Raw genomic sequence first — 12,249 nt, forward strand, 5'->3', positions numbered from 1 at the left:
ATTCATTGAAATACACATTATATTCATGTCAACGGAATCAGTCAAAATCCTACTCTGTTAGACGTATCTTTAAATTTTATGTTTTGAGACAAACAATAATATAATGTCAGAAAGGAAAGTACTTTGTTGGAAATTTAGATTATTCCTCAGTATAAAGTTAAAAGTTTAAAAAATAAAACCTTTAGTAAGAAAGAGTTACATTACACAGAATATACGTTGCTTATGTTCTATTGGGCCAAGTTAAATGAAGACATTATTTGACCACAACATCACCAAACATCTGGGTGAACACTGTAAATTCATCTTAGGTACATTTTTAAAGGTATATTTTTTATTTTATGCATATTAGGATTGGTAGTGTATGCAAGGGATGTTTAAAGGGAAGCATGTTCAAAAAGAACATGATAGCTATCTACAAATACTTGAGAAGCTGTCTTGTGGAAAAGGAAATGGACTTGTTCAGTTTAGACTCTAGGAACAAAAATAGGAGCAATGAGGGAAAGCTACAAAGAAGCAAATTGGAGCTTGATGTAAAGAAAAATTTCCTAAAGATTAAAGCCTTCTAGCCCACGTGAGGTGGTGGGTTCCCTTCAATGGAGATCTTTAAGCAAGGGCTGCCATTTGTTTAATGTTTATAGAGGGACCTCTTTCTTAAAAATATATTGAATATGTACATTTCTAATACATATAATATTTTATATGTAGATACCATATACCATACACACACATACACATATATACATGAATGTGTGTATGTATGTATGTGAGTATACACACATTTATTGAGGTATTATGGTAGAGGTTACAGAACTGCTTCCAGTCAGGAAAACCTGAGTTCAAGTCTTTTCTGACACATCCTGGCTGAATAACTTTGGGCAAATCATTTAACTTCTATTTATAAAATATCCTGAGAATTTAAGTTACAGAGAAGGTGTTCACCTCTATTGGTAGAGGAAATTGCTTATTAGGAACTCCTTCTACCCATAGTATCATTGGTCCAGTCCCTACCCCTGTGATTTTTTATTTTTAATATAACAATAATCAGCAAATATAAGCTTTTCAATATGCAAAGAAAAACACTGAAGATGCCTACATAAGTAATTAGACTTTTGGGGGGAATATGGCTTAGAGTATCTGGCCACAGAGGCACCTTCCAGGTCTAAGTTCAGTGATTCATTTCCCTTCTTTTCATCAAGATACTAAATGTTGTACAATTGGGTTTTTGTCTTTTTTGTTTTGTGTGGATTTAGTAAAACTTATAAAGATGGATGAACTGATATATACTTAAATATTAAAGTCCTGACTACAGAGTAAAGGAAAATACATGCGTATGTGGAAAGCAGGACTAATATCACCCAAACATTCTTTCAATATACTAATTCAAAGTATCTTAAAGCAGTATCTAAAAATGTTGGCAATTTGTGCCTGTACTTAGTTTTTACAGATGAGATGCACTTGTTTGTTTTGACCAAGCAGTCATAAATCACCTCCTTGGTTTCATAGATTGTCAATTGTTGCAAATTTGAAGAATAATGAGATAGTGGATAATCTTTTTTTTAAATTATTTGTGGAGAGCAGCATCCTTTTTAGAAGTAAGCCTCCATGCAACATACTTTAGTCCTATACTCAATATGAGCATTTTGGTATCAGTTAATATGTGAGTGACATTTTCTACCCTGATCTTTTTGGTCAATGAACTATTGTTTAATTTTATGAATATTTTATATATATACACATATATGTGTGTTTATATAAAGCCAACTAGAATATTTAAAACATTTTTTTTCTTTGCAGGCTGTGGAGTGGGAGTGTGAAGAAGCTACTAAAAGAGCCTGTTACAGCAAGGGAAAATCTAAGGTAAGGCTATGACAGTCTGATTCCTAATCCAGAACTTAGTTTTGCATGGTAAGATGCTATATGTTAAAATCTCCTCCTCCTCCTCTTTCTTCTTCCACAGAATGGCCTATTCCACTCAAGTGGGAGATGTGATATCTTGATATGGCTTTATGTGAATAATCTTGCCTAATATCACTTTTCCTTCAGTTATTTTGCTCAATTTCTTGAGGTGCTGTGCCTTCCATTACTCAGAAATAACAAATTGGTTTGTCTAAAGGTACTTTTTCTTCTTAATTCTGAAACCCCATATCCATGTTTGATTCAGCAAAATAAACTGGTTTAGTTATGAGGCCAATAAATTTCTTGGCAGAAAATTTTTATGATGTTGCCTCTCTGTTTTCAAAATTAGGTATAGTATTGTAATTAGTGCTTTGGATATAATCTTTCAGAGAGAGAAAGTATGCATCTCCCTCTCAGGGTTAGAGTTATACTTGATAGGTTGGAAATATCGTTTCCTAATGCTATGAACCTGGACTTCTCTATTTGGGTGTTTCCCCACACTATTAACCACTATTGTATAGGGCCTCAGTTTCATCAGCATCAATTAGCACATTTTGGAGGATGCATGTCTCATTGTACAACTCTAGTTCATCCTCTGCAAAAAAGTCTAAGGTATAATTCATTATTACTATCCTGAAATCACAATTGCTCACTAGTAAACACTGTTCAGAATAATCCTTTTAGAATATGATGCAGCTCAGGATTATTGACTTTTAACAGAAGCCTAATATTCACCAAGAAGATACAGCAGTCCGTTGTTATAAGCATTGTACAATGTTATACTTTTGTACCTACGCCTTAGTAAGAGCTTGTCTCCTGATATACAACTATGTATAGGAAAAGCCTCAAATAATGGTTAGACCATTAGACAGCTGTAAGTTCTTCTGTCTGCTGAAACAGAGTGGGAGGCAGACATTTCAATAATAGATAATGTTTTCAGTGTATATCAAGCTCCATGCCAAAAAGGAGTAAATATAACCTTTGCTATCTTTCTACTTACATAAACTTTACTTCCTTTATCACAGTTCTATCTAACATAAAATTTAAATAAATGAAAAATGCATTTTTGTCATCTCTGTAAGGTGTGTCCTATTAGTTCATTTTTCCCCCAGGAAGGAAACCATAGATTCCAATCTGCAAAGTAGGCACTAAAAGAAAGTTAATTTTGATGTGTAGCTTCTGAACCCTTGTATAGCTGCACCTGGAAATAGGTTTTGGCTTCCTGAAATGTTTACCTGTTTGGTCCATAAATGATGGAGGTGTTGGAGTGTAGTTTAGGGTTAGAGAAAAAAAAAAAGCTAGAATTCTTGGGAATGCCAGAATGCCCTTCTCTTCTTTTCTCCCCTGTAGTTCTCCTCATGGATGAACATATGTTCTCTTTCTTTGTTGATAAGATATTGGCTGATTGTCTTTCCAGACATAAATTAACACTAAACACAAGAAAATATCACATAACAATCTTCAATTCATAAGGGATGATTTCCATTAAACACTAAATCACAGAGATTGGTTTCAAAGAAATCTTGTGACACATACACAGATCTGAATTGTGCTCAATTACATTGTGACAGTACATATAAGTTGAAATGGACTTTTACTTCTTAGGGAGTGATGTTTTAATCTTGTCTTAAAATTCCATCTTTGACCCATTTTTTTTAAATCATGCTTTCATTGGCTATAACCCAAAATAGTATGTTTTACAGACTTTAAGAGTAGAAACTTCCCTTGGTGAGCAAAACAATAACTCAAATAAAATATATGATTTATTACTTATAGTTATTTAAAATAGATCCTTCATGATTTTATTCTGTCAACTTAAAGGTGTAAAAGTAGTCCATGTCATTGTGGTTGTAAGAAAAAATAACTTGTATGCTTAGAATGGAAATGTATTGTCTCTTATCAACTATGGCTCTTCACTGGTGCAGCAGACACTGTTTTGCAGATGACTGGCTACCTTGGAAACCTGTTATTGAATTCATTGTCTTTTGAAGAATTGTGTATGTCATTCAGCAAATATACCAGTAGTCAATAAGTACAGGAGACCCTTGCATTTGAATTTGCAGATAGTTATGTTGAGAGTTTTTGGCTTACTGCCAGTTTGAAGATCATCTCAATTAGTTTTCATGAGCACTTTATCAGTGGGAGCAAATAACTTTGAAGATATTTTTGTTTGGGAGATACTTTTGAAAGCATACTATAAACATTAGTTAATATACATTTATCAAGTAACTACCACATGGAGAAACCTTGTTCTAAATTGTCAGAATTCAAGAGAAATCAATGATCCTCTGCTCTTGACCCTATGGTGTATTAGGAAATCAAAACATAGAAGTATAAACAATTTAAAGATAGTATCTTCACTTATGAATTTTCTCAAACTATCTTAATTCTCTAATATGTTGGCAATATTATGGTTCTCATATTATTCTTTCATATTCAACAATGGAAACTGGGATTAAAGAAATGCACTATAACGTCTTTTTCTTGTGTAATATTATTGCAATTATATGTAATTATACAATTTCTGTTGACCTAAATACCGATAATGCTTTCCATAGTATTTCCCCCTTTTCTGATACTCCTTTGCATTTACCTATTTACAGAATTTATTATTCTTTCTTCCTTCTCTAAGGTCTGCTATTTCTGTACTTAATCTTAAAATAGCCATGTTGTCATTCTGTGGTTTCTCACTTCTCTTCTTCTCCTCATTTTATCTTTCTTTAGCTAACCATATGCTTTAAAAAAAATGAAATATTTGTTCATTGTTATTATATAGTGATTATTTTGAAAGATCTGATAAAATCCTTCTTGCTGCTAAATTGTTCATCACTTACTTTGAGGGGAACAAAATATTTGTTTTAAAATTGTGCATTTAAAAAGGAAATAAATTCAAAAGAAATTAATAAGAAAGTTACTGATATACATTAAATACATTTTAATATGTATCATTGAAATAACATGTCACTTAAGACAAAAGAACTTTCCTTGATGAGCAATTTAAGATTTATTGCTGGGGAAGTAATCATGAAAAATTAAGTTCTCTCATGTTGCCATTAATCAATATTCCCAGTGATTTCAAAATGATGTCAATTCAACATTTTTAATAAAAAATTAGGATAAAATGTGATTTGGAAGTAAATTATGACATTATTATCATGAATATGAAAGAAGTTTCCTATACCAAAAAATCTTCCACTGACACTTTTCTTTTTACATGTGAGAGTAATTAAATTCAGTTCAAGTCTAAAACATTTATTAAGCATTTGTCATTTGTAAGACACTGTACTTGGTGATGAGAAAGGAAAAATAAAAATTATAAAAGGTCCTGCCCTAAAGGATGTTACATCTTAATGGGGACAGGGAAAGTGAACAACAATGAGTGGAGAAGTAAAGACCAGAGTAGGAATAATCCACTATCATGTAGGGAGAATAGGAAAGGTTTGCTACAGGAAATTATATCAGAGCTGAACCTTGAGGAAGGCTTGTCATTCTAACGGATAAAAATGCGGAAGAGTCATATTCCAACTTTTGTAGAGCCTTGGAGGCAGGAGATGGAATGCAGAGTTTAATGGTCTGACTTATTTAGAGAATATATTGTATAAAATGGTGGGGATTGTAATGTGAAACAAATCTGGAAACATAGGCTATGCTTGAGCTAGGTTGTTAAAAATAAATGTAAACTAAATTTTTTAAAAAGTAAACTAAATCACATTAAATTATAAGAGATTAGATTAGAATAAGAAAAGTACTAGTCAAAACACCCCGGAGGTTTCACCTTTGACCCACCAAATTGGCAAAGGTGACAAAAGATGGGAATAATTGTTGTTGGAAGGTGTTGTGGAAAGACTGGCATAGAATTTTTTTTTTTAAATTAGAACTGTGAGTTAGTACAATTGTTCTGGAAAGCAATTTGGAATTATGTAAATAAAAGAGCTAAATGACCATACCCTTAAACACCATTCCACCATTGTCATATATCCCAAGGAGGACATTGACAAAAAAGACAGCTTCTATATTTATATATGGTAGGAAAGAATGGGAAACAAAGTAGATGCCTATTGCCTAGGGAATGGCTAAGTGAATAGTGATATATGATTGTAATGAAATATTACTTTACTATAAGAAACAATGAATATGATGAATTCAGAGAAACGTGAATGGATGCAAAGTAGAACCACAAAAACATTGTACACAATGACTACAGAGTATAAATAGAAAGAATGACAATCACAGAGCAATAAAAAAATGAGAATTATAAAATTACAAAGAATGAGCTTAGTCCCAAAAATAGAGAAGATATCTCTAATTCCATTACAGAAGAGGTGGGGGTAGATGAGTGGTGGTCTATGATTATGGAACACTGTAAATGTCAGATTTTTTAAAACATTCTTTATTATAAAGGAAAGCTCTCTGGGAGTTGAGGAAAGAAAGAAGAGAAATGAAGGTCATCTGTAAATAAAGATATCAATAAATATTTATTTTTGAAAAAAATATCCAAAAAAAGCCTTTGAGAAATCATACCTTGTGGTCCATAAATTTTTATACAGTAATAATTATAGTAGATTAACATCTTCTTCATTTTACTTTTGTTGATTATAATTATAAGATAAAAAGAAACAAGTATTTATAATTTAGTGATTTTTCACAAGCATTTATTAAATACTGAACATGTGCCAAGTACTTTATTATGCTCTGTGGGTATACAACCAAAATGAACCTGTTCCTTCCATTACAGATCTTATGTTCTACCAAAAATATATTTATAAAAACAAAGAAAAAGATAATTATCAGGGCTATGAAAGGACATTTTTATTATTGTGGGGATCATGCTATTATTTACACATTGTTATTAGAAGATTATGACTTCAGAATTTATAATAATACTTTTTTGTAGATGAAACATGTAAGTACAGTAAATTTTCTGCTGTCCAATATAGTAAGGGAGTAATGGTACAAAAACCAAGAATATGTATCATGTAGCCTTCAAATGGTGTGAACTCTCTAAGATTTTGGGAAAGAAAATAGGGAAAGAAGAAGGGAATGGAAAGAGATTTTCTTCCACATCCGCATTCTTGATCTCTGAAATATTGTGATGCATTTTCTTTTGCCAAGGTTTATTGCTTGCAAAATACTGTTTGTATGCCCTGATTAGAATGTAGTCTTAGCTATGGAAATATGTGGACATAGCAGAAAGAAAAGACAGAAAATGATGAATGCTATTTACTAAAGATATTTAACTTAGGAAAATCTTCCTCAGATAGCTCATCTTAAATGCAAAAGGATTTAATGACAGTACAAGATGATAATGTAATTCCCTCTAGGTTGCTTTAAAAAATAAGCTAATAAGCTTATGACCTCTTTGTTGAGTTTGTATTAAATTTTGCCTAATATTTTAGAGATGCTTTTCTGAATTTTTTTTGTCTCAAATAGATTTGTGAGTTTGAATATGATATATTCTTGTAGCCAACATCATTGCCTGGCAGCTAACAAATAGTAGGCATAATACCTTGAAGTCCAACATTCCTGAAAAATCAAATATCACAAATTAGTTTGATTATTAAGGAAAAGATTCCTTGAGGAATCAACCGCATGGTAGTATCTTTTAAAATATGCAATGGATATATTGAAGCTTAGGTGTTTCCTTTATTTGTCTAGTACAAAAATGAGTTTGTAGTACTATTGAATAGCACTTGGACATTCTAAACTCCATCATCTTCTGCTATATTTACTGATTTCTCTTTTTTAATCACTATTTTTCCCTCTCTTCTTTCATATAATTGCTTACATTTTCTCCTCCTCTTCTGTCTATATAGGATTTTATAATTTTCATGGAGAATAATGAGTGTGGCAGCAGTGAAGAACTGCAAGGATTGTAGAAAAACTGTGGGTTTGTGTTTTGTGTGTGTGTGTGTGTGTGTGTGTGTACATATGTGAGTATGGGTGGGTAGGATGAGCTGTATACTTTTACCCCTTCAATCTTTCTTTCATATAGACTTTTATCTTCCTCATATATAAATCTAAACATGCTATTTTTCTGTTTAAGTATCTTCAGGGCATCTTGTTAGCTGAACTCCAGGAATATATCTTGATCTGTCATTCAAAGCCGTCCACAGTATATGGTTCTAATAGTTTGATCTGATTTCATTTCATCCAGGTAGTAATGAACAGCTGGTACCATTGTCTGCTCTGGGAAGAGTGATATTATAATATAAAAGTGAAGTTCGAAGTTATAATTTGTAGTTAATGTTTAAAGGGGTGAATGATGACATTTAAAAAGTAATCTGAATTGAGTTATTTTGGTGATAAGAAGTCTAACAAAGAAGTCAGTCAATAAGTCTTAATTAAGCACCCACTATATACCAAGTACTGTGCTATACACAGGAGGCAGAAAGAAAGGTAAAAGACAGTCCCTGCTCTCAATGATATCACCATCTGATAGAGTTTGCCTTAGACAGTGAAGAGATGAATCTTAACTTGGAGAGCCCCAAACAGGCCCAAACAAAAATGCTAACACAAGTTTGGCACTCCTGATTATGTGTGATGAGTGACAAGACTATAAATGCAGAAGACCTCAAGGAATAGATAGGCAATCTCAGAGATGATGTAACAGCTTGTACAACATGAAGTGAGCTGGAGTATCCACTAATATGAGGACTGAGTCAGAACCTTATGGTGATGGCAGATTTGTGATAGATTCATTTTTTTTTTGCAAGGCAATCAGGGTTCAGTGACTTGCCCAGGGTCACACAGCTAGCATGTATCATGTGTATGAAGCTGGATTTGAACTCAGGTCCTCCTGACTCCAGGGCCAGTGCTCTATCCACTGCACCATGTAGATGCCTCAAGATTCATTTTTATGCTAATAGAGGGCCAACGAGGAGTTTATAAGTATTTCAGGTAAGGAGTGGGAGAATAGTTTCTACCAATGGGGTCTTTCACTTGAATACTTACCTTGAATGATCAAAAATTCTAGCTGACCTCACATATAGAAAGAGTCACAGAATTCCAAAATTACCTATAAATATTTCAAATGATCTCAAGTACACTTCCATGGGGGAATGGTAAAAATGATTGTAGCATTGACCATACGGTCTCCCTATGGAGAAGTAATATCATTCTGAAAGATAAAGCAGTTAGTCAACAAACATTTATTAATCTCTAATTATGTGTTAGCTAAGTACTGGGGATATAAAGAGAAGTAAAAACAGTATTTCCCTATTCAATGGGAGTGATAGCATGTAAATAAGTAGCTACCTGCAATAATCTCCGAGGAAAGACGCTGGTATTAAAGGGGACCAGGAAGAACTTATTAGACATTGTTCACCTTAGAACTAGACTGGATAGAGAAGTTACTTGCATGTATGGTGAATAACTGGGCCTATACCTATTGTTTACATGTCAAGACTGTGTGTTTTAGTTTATGTGTCAATGCCCTTGAGATCATCCTGCCACAATGGTGCTTGCAAATGCCATTAAATATACAGAAGGGGCAAACTTTAATTTCTAGGACAAAGCAATGACAGATTTTTCTCATAATAATATTATGTTCAAGGTTAGGGGATCCAGATTAGATTAGTGATTCCCAACCTGTGGGCCACAGAACCCTGGAAGGGCTTGGAGTTTTTAGAAATGCTCCAATTCACCCAAAATAGTAATAATACCTATTATTTACATTGTGATTTAAAGTTTGAAGTCTGGTAAATGAAAGATGGGAGTAGGTGGGAAGAAAATTTGTTCTAGTGTTGAAAGATCTGGGTTTAAATCCTTGTTTCTGATGCTAACTTTGTAGCCTTGGTTAAGATCCATGATCTCCATGAGACTCAGTTTCTTCATATGTAAAATGAGGATTTGGACTATATGGATTCTGAGATTGTTTCTAGTGTTACATCTGTAATGAATGCTATGGTATCATTTGATCTTCACAATGGATCTGTAACATCATTATCCCTGTTTTAGAAATGAGGAAACAGGCTTAAAATTAGTAATAGCTGATGTATAAGCTTTTGAGATTTTGCACATGACTTTCAATATGTTATCAGGGATAATGTTAATGAGATAATATTTGAAAAGCACTTAACAGTGCTGAGCGTATAGGAGGTTCTGTAGGTATATAGAGTGCCAAGCCGAGAGCCAGGAAGACTCATCTTTGTGAGTTCAGACACTTTCTAGCCATGTGACCATAGGCAACTCATTTAATCCTTTGCCTCAGTTTCCTCATTTGTAAAATGATCTGGAGAAGGAAATGTCAAAACACTCCAGGATCTTTCCGAAGAAAACCCCAAATGAGATCATAAAGACTCAGACACTACTGAAAAATGACTGAACAATAAATTCTTGTTCCCCTGTCTCCTTTCAACCTCATAGACTGTGGTGATATAATTATCTGCATTTTACCAATGAGGAAACTGAGATTTAGATAAATTAAGTGACTCACTCAGGTCCATACAACTAGTAAGTGTTAGATGTGATTCCAGTCTAGTTCTTGACAAGTGTAGTATCTCATTCTCTTTGTCCCATTGCGTGTCAGTAAAATGAAAAGCAAGAATACCTTTTGTAGACTATAAGTACCATTTCTTATACTTTTTTTGGACTGGACCTAAATATTTCTCCTCATGGAGAACAAAGCTTGAACTGGAGAGGAAGAGAAAGCCCTGCTAGACATCCCCCACTCGGGAGGAGTAAGAAGACCTTGGCTCTGTAAATCGAGCAATTATTCTACCTGACACAAGCATGTAGAAGCACTGGGGTCAGAGGCAAGGGGCAGGGCCCAGATCAGAAGACAGTCAGTGTCCAGAGGATTACTTTACTTGTCATCTAAGAATATAAAGTCAGAAGTTTCACTTATTGGATGAATAGGAAGACACAAATTTCATAGCGATTAGAGATAATTTGCAACATTAGGCATTGTGTGGACATATGTGTTTTTATGTCCAAGCATGTATCCCCCATCCTTACCTTCTAAATTCCCTTAAAGGAGGTTTTTTTTCTTTTTCTATGTCATTTCTACCATTACCTGGGGATTGGGTTGGAATGTCATATCTCTAAATGACGATGTATGATAGCATAATAAAAAATGAAATTTCAAGATAGGAAATGAGGAGTACATAACAAATTTCAAAATTTTACACACATATAAATATGTACAAATATAGAAATATAAATAAGTGCATAGATATCTATATCTTCATCTTTTTATGTATCTATTTTTTTGAGACTGAGCATTCCTATGTTTCCAAGGCTAGAAGTGTAGTGACCATTCAAAAGCCCAATCTCACTACTGATCTGCATAGAAGCTTTAACCTTCACTGTTTTCCATTTGGGTTGGTTCTGACCTTAGGTAGCCTGGTAGCCCCCTGATCCTAAGGGCTCCCCGTACTAGTGCCACATTGTGTAGACGTGATCTTCTTAATCTTATAGTAATGCAGAACTCTCTAACACATGTGGTACATGTCTGGTAGCAACAGTTGCAGGTATGCATCACCTGACCCATCTCAGTATGATTTTTACAAAACATTTTTATTCATTTTTTATTTTGCATTGCCTACTTTCCCCCCATATCTCTCCCACTCTCCTTTCCCAGAGTCATGCCATATGTCTTTTTTTTTTAAGAAAAAGAAGAGGAAAACACATCCCCAAAACCTGTCAATAGATTTTAAAAAATACACATACACACATATATATACACACTATTACACAACTGTGTAATCTCCACCTTCCAAGGGTAATCCACAAAGTAATCAATAGAGACATCCTCCCATTTCTCTTCCCTGTATACATAGGAAAAAAAAATATTGGACTTTATGAGGGTAGTAATTTTGTTTCCCTGATTTGTATATTTCTATTTTTTTTAATTTAGAAAAATAAATAGTACAAAGCAGATTATTTGCAATGTTTTTTGAAATTCAAATAATTATAAAAGGACTGAGCATTTAGTTGTTGAAAGGTTAAATTGGGACAGCAATTTTAAGAACACTTGAATTGGGCATTCAAGAGACATGGCTTCCTCTGCTCCCCTCTGACACTCACTTAGCTGTATGACCTTGAGCAAATGAAGTTCAGTTTTCTAAATATGTAAACTCTATATGAGGAACTGGATTATCTCTCAGGTTCCTTTAAATTTGAAAATTCAAAAATATAATTTTAAATTCTTATATGATAGTACCTTAAAAACTGAATTATCAGTACTTTGGAGAATTACCTGTTCAAGAAAAAAAAATACCTTCTATTTTGCCTGGAGGTTTTGCATTTGCTTACTGATGCTTGGGTACAAAGTAGAGAAAATAGCTGGGAGGAAAATAAGAAAAAGTAATCTGTCACATTTGACAGGATAATACAAACCTGACTCTGTGAAGA

General features: G+C 33.5%; 1 protein-coding gene across 1 annotated transcript in view; it reads left to right on the plus strand.

Moving 5' to 3' along the window:
- SEMA5A (semaphorin 5A) overlaps positions 1-12,249 on the plus strand; it is a 651,274-nt gene that overhangs the window by 331,863 nt on the left and 307,162 nt on the right. The window contains exon 6 of the mRNA XM_027868972.1: positions 1,795-1,857. Coding sequence (XP_027724773.1) covers positions 1,795-1,857 — 63 coding nt within the window. The remainder of the gene's footprint in view (positions 1-1,794; positions 1,858-12,249) is intronic.

The sequence above is a fragment of the Vombatus ursinus genome, unplaced genomic scaffold (assembly GCF_900497805.2).
Source record: "Vombatus ursinus unplaced genomic scaffold, bare-nosed wombat genome assembly UNPS02014791.1, whole genome shotgun sequence".
NCBI classification, from domain to species: domain Eukaryota; kingdom Metazoa; phylum Chordata; class Mammalia; order Diprotodontia; family Vombatidae; genus Vombatus; species Vombatus ursinus.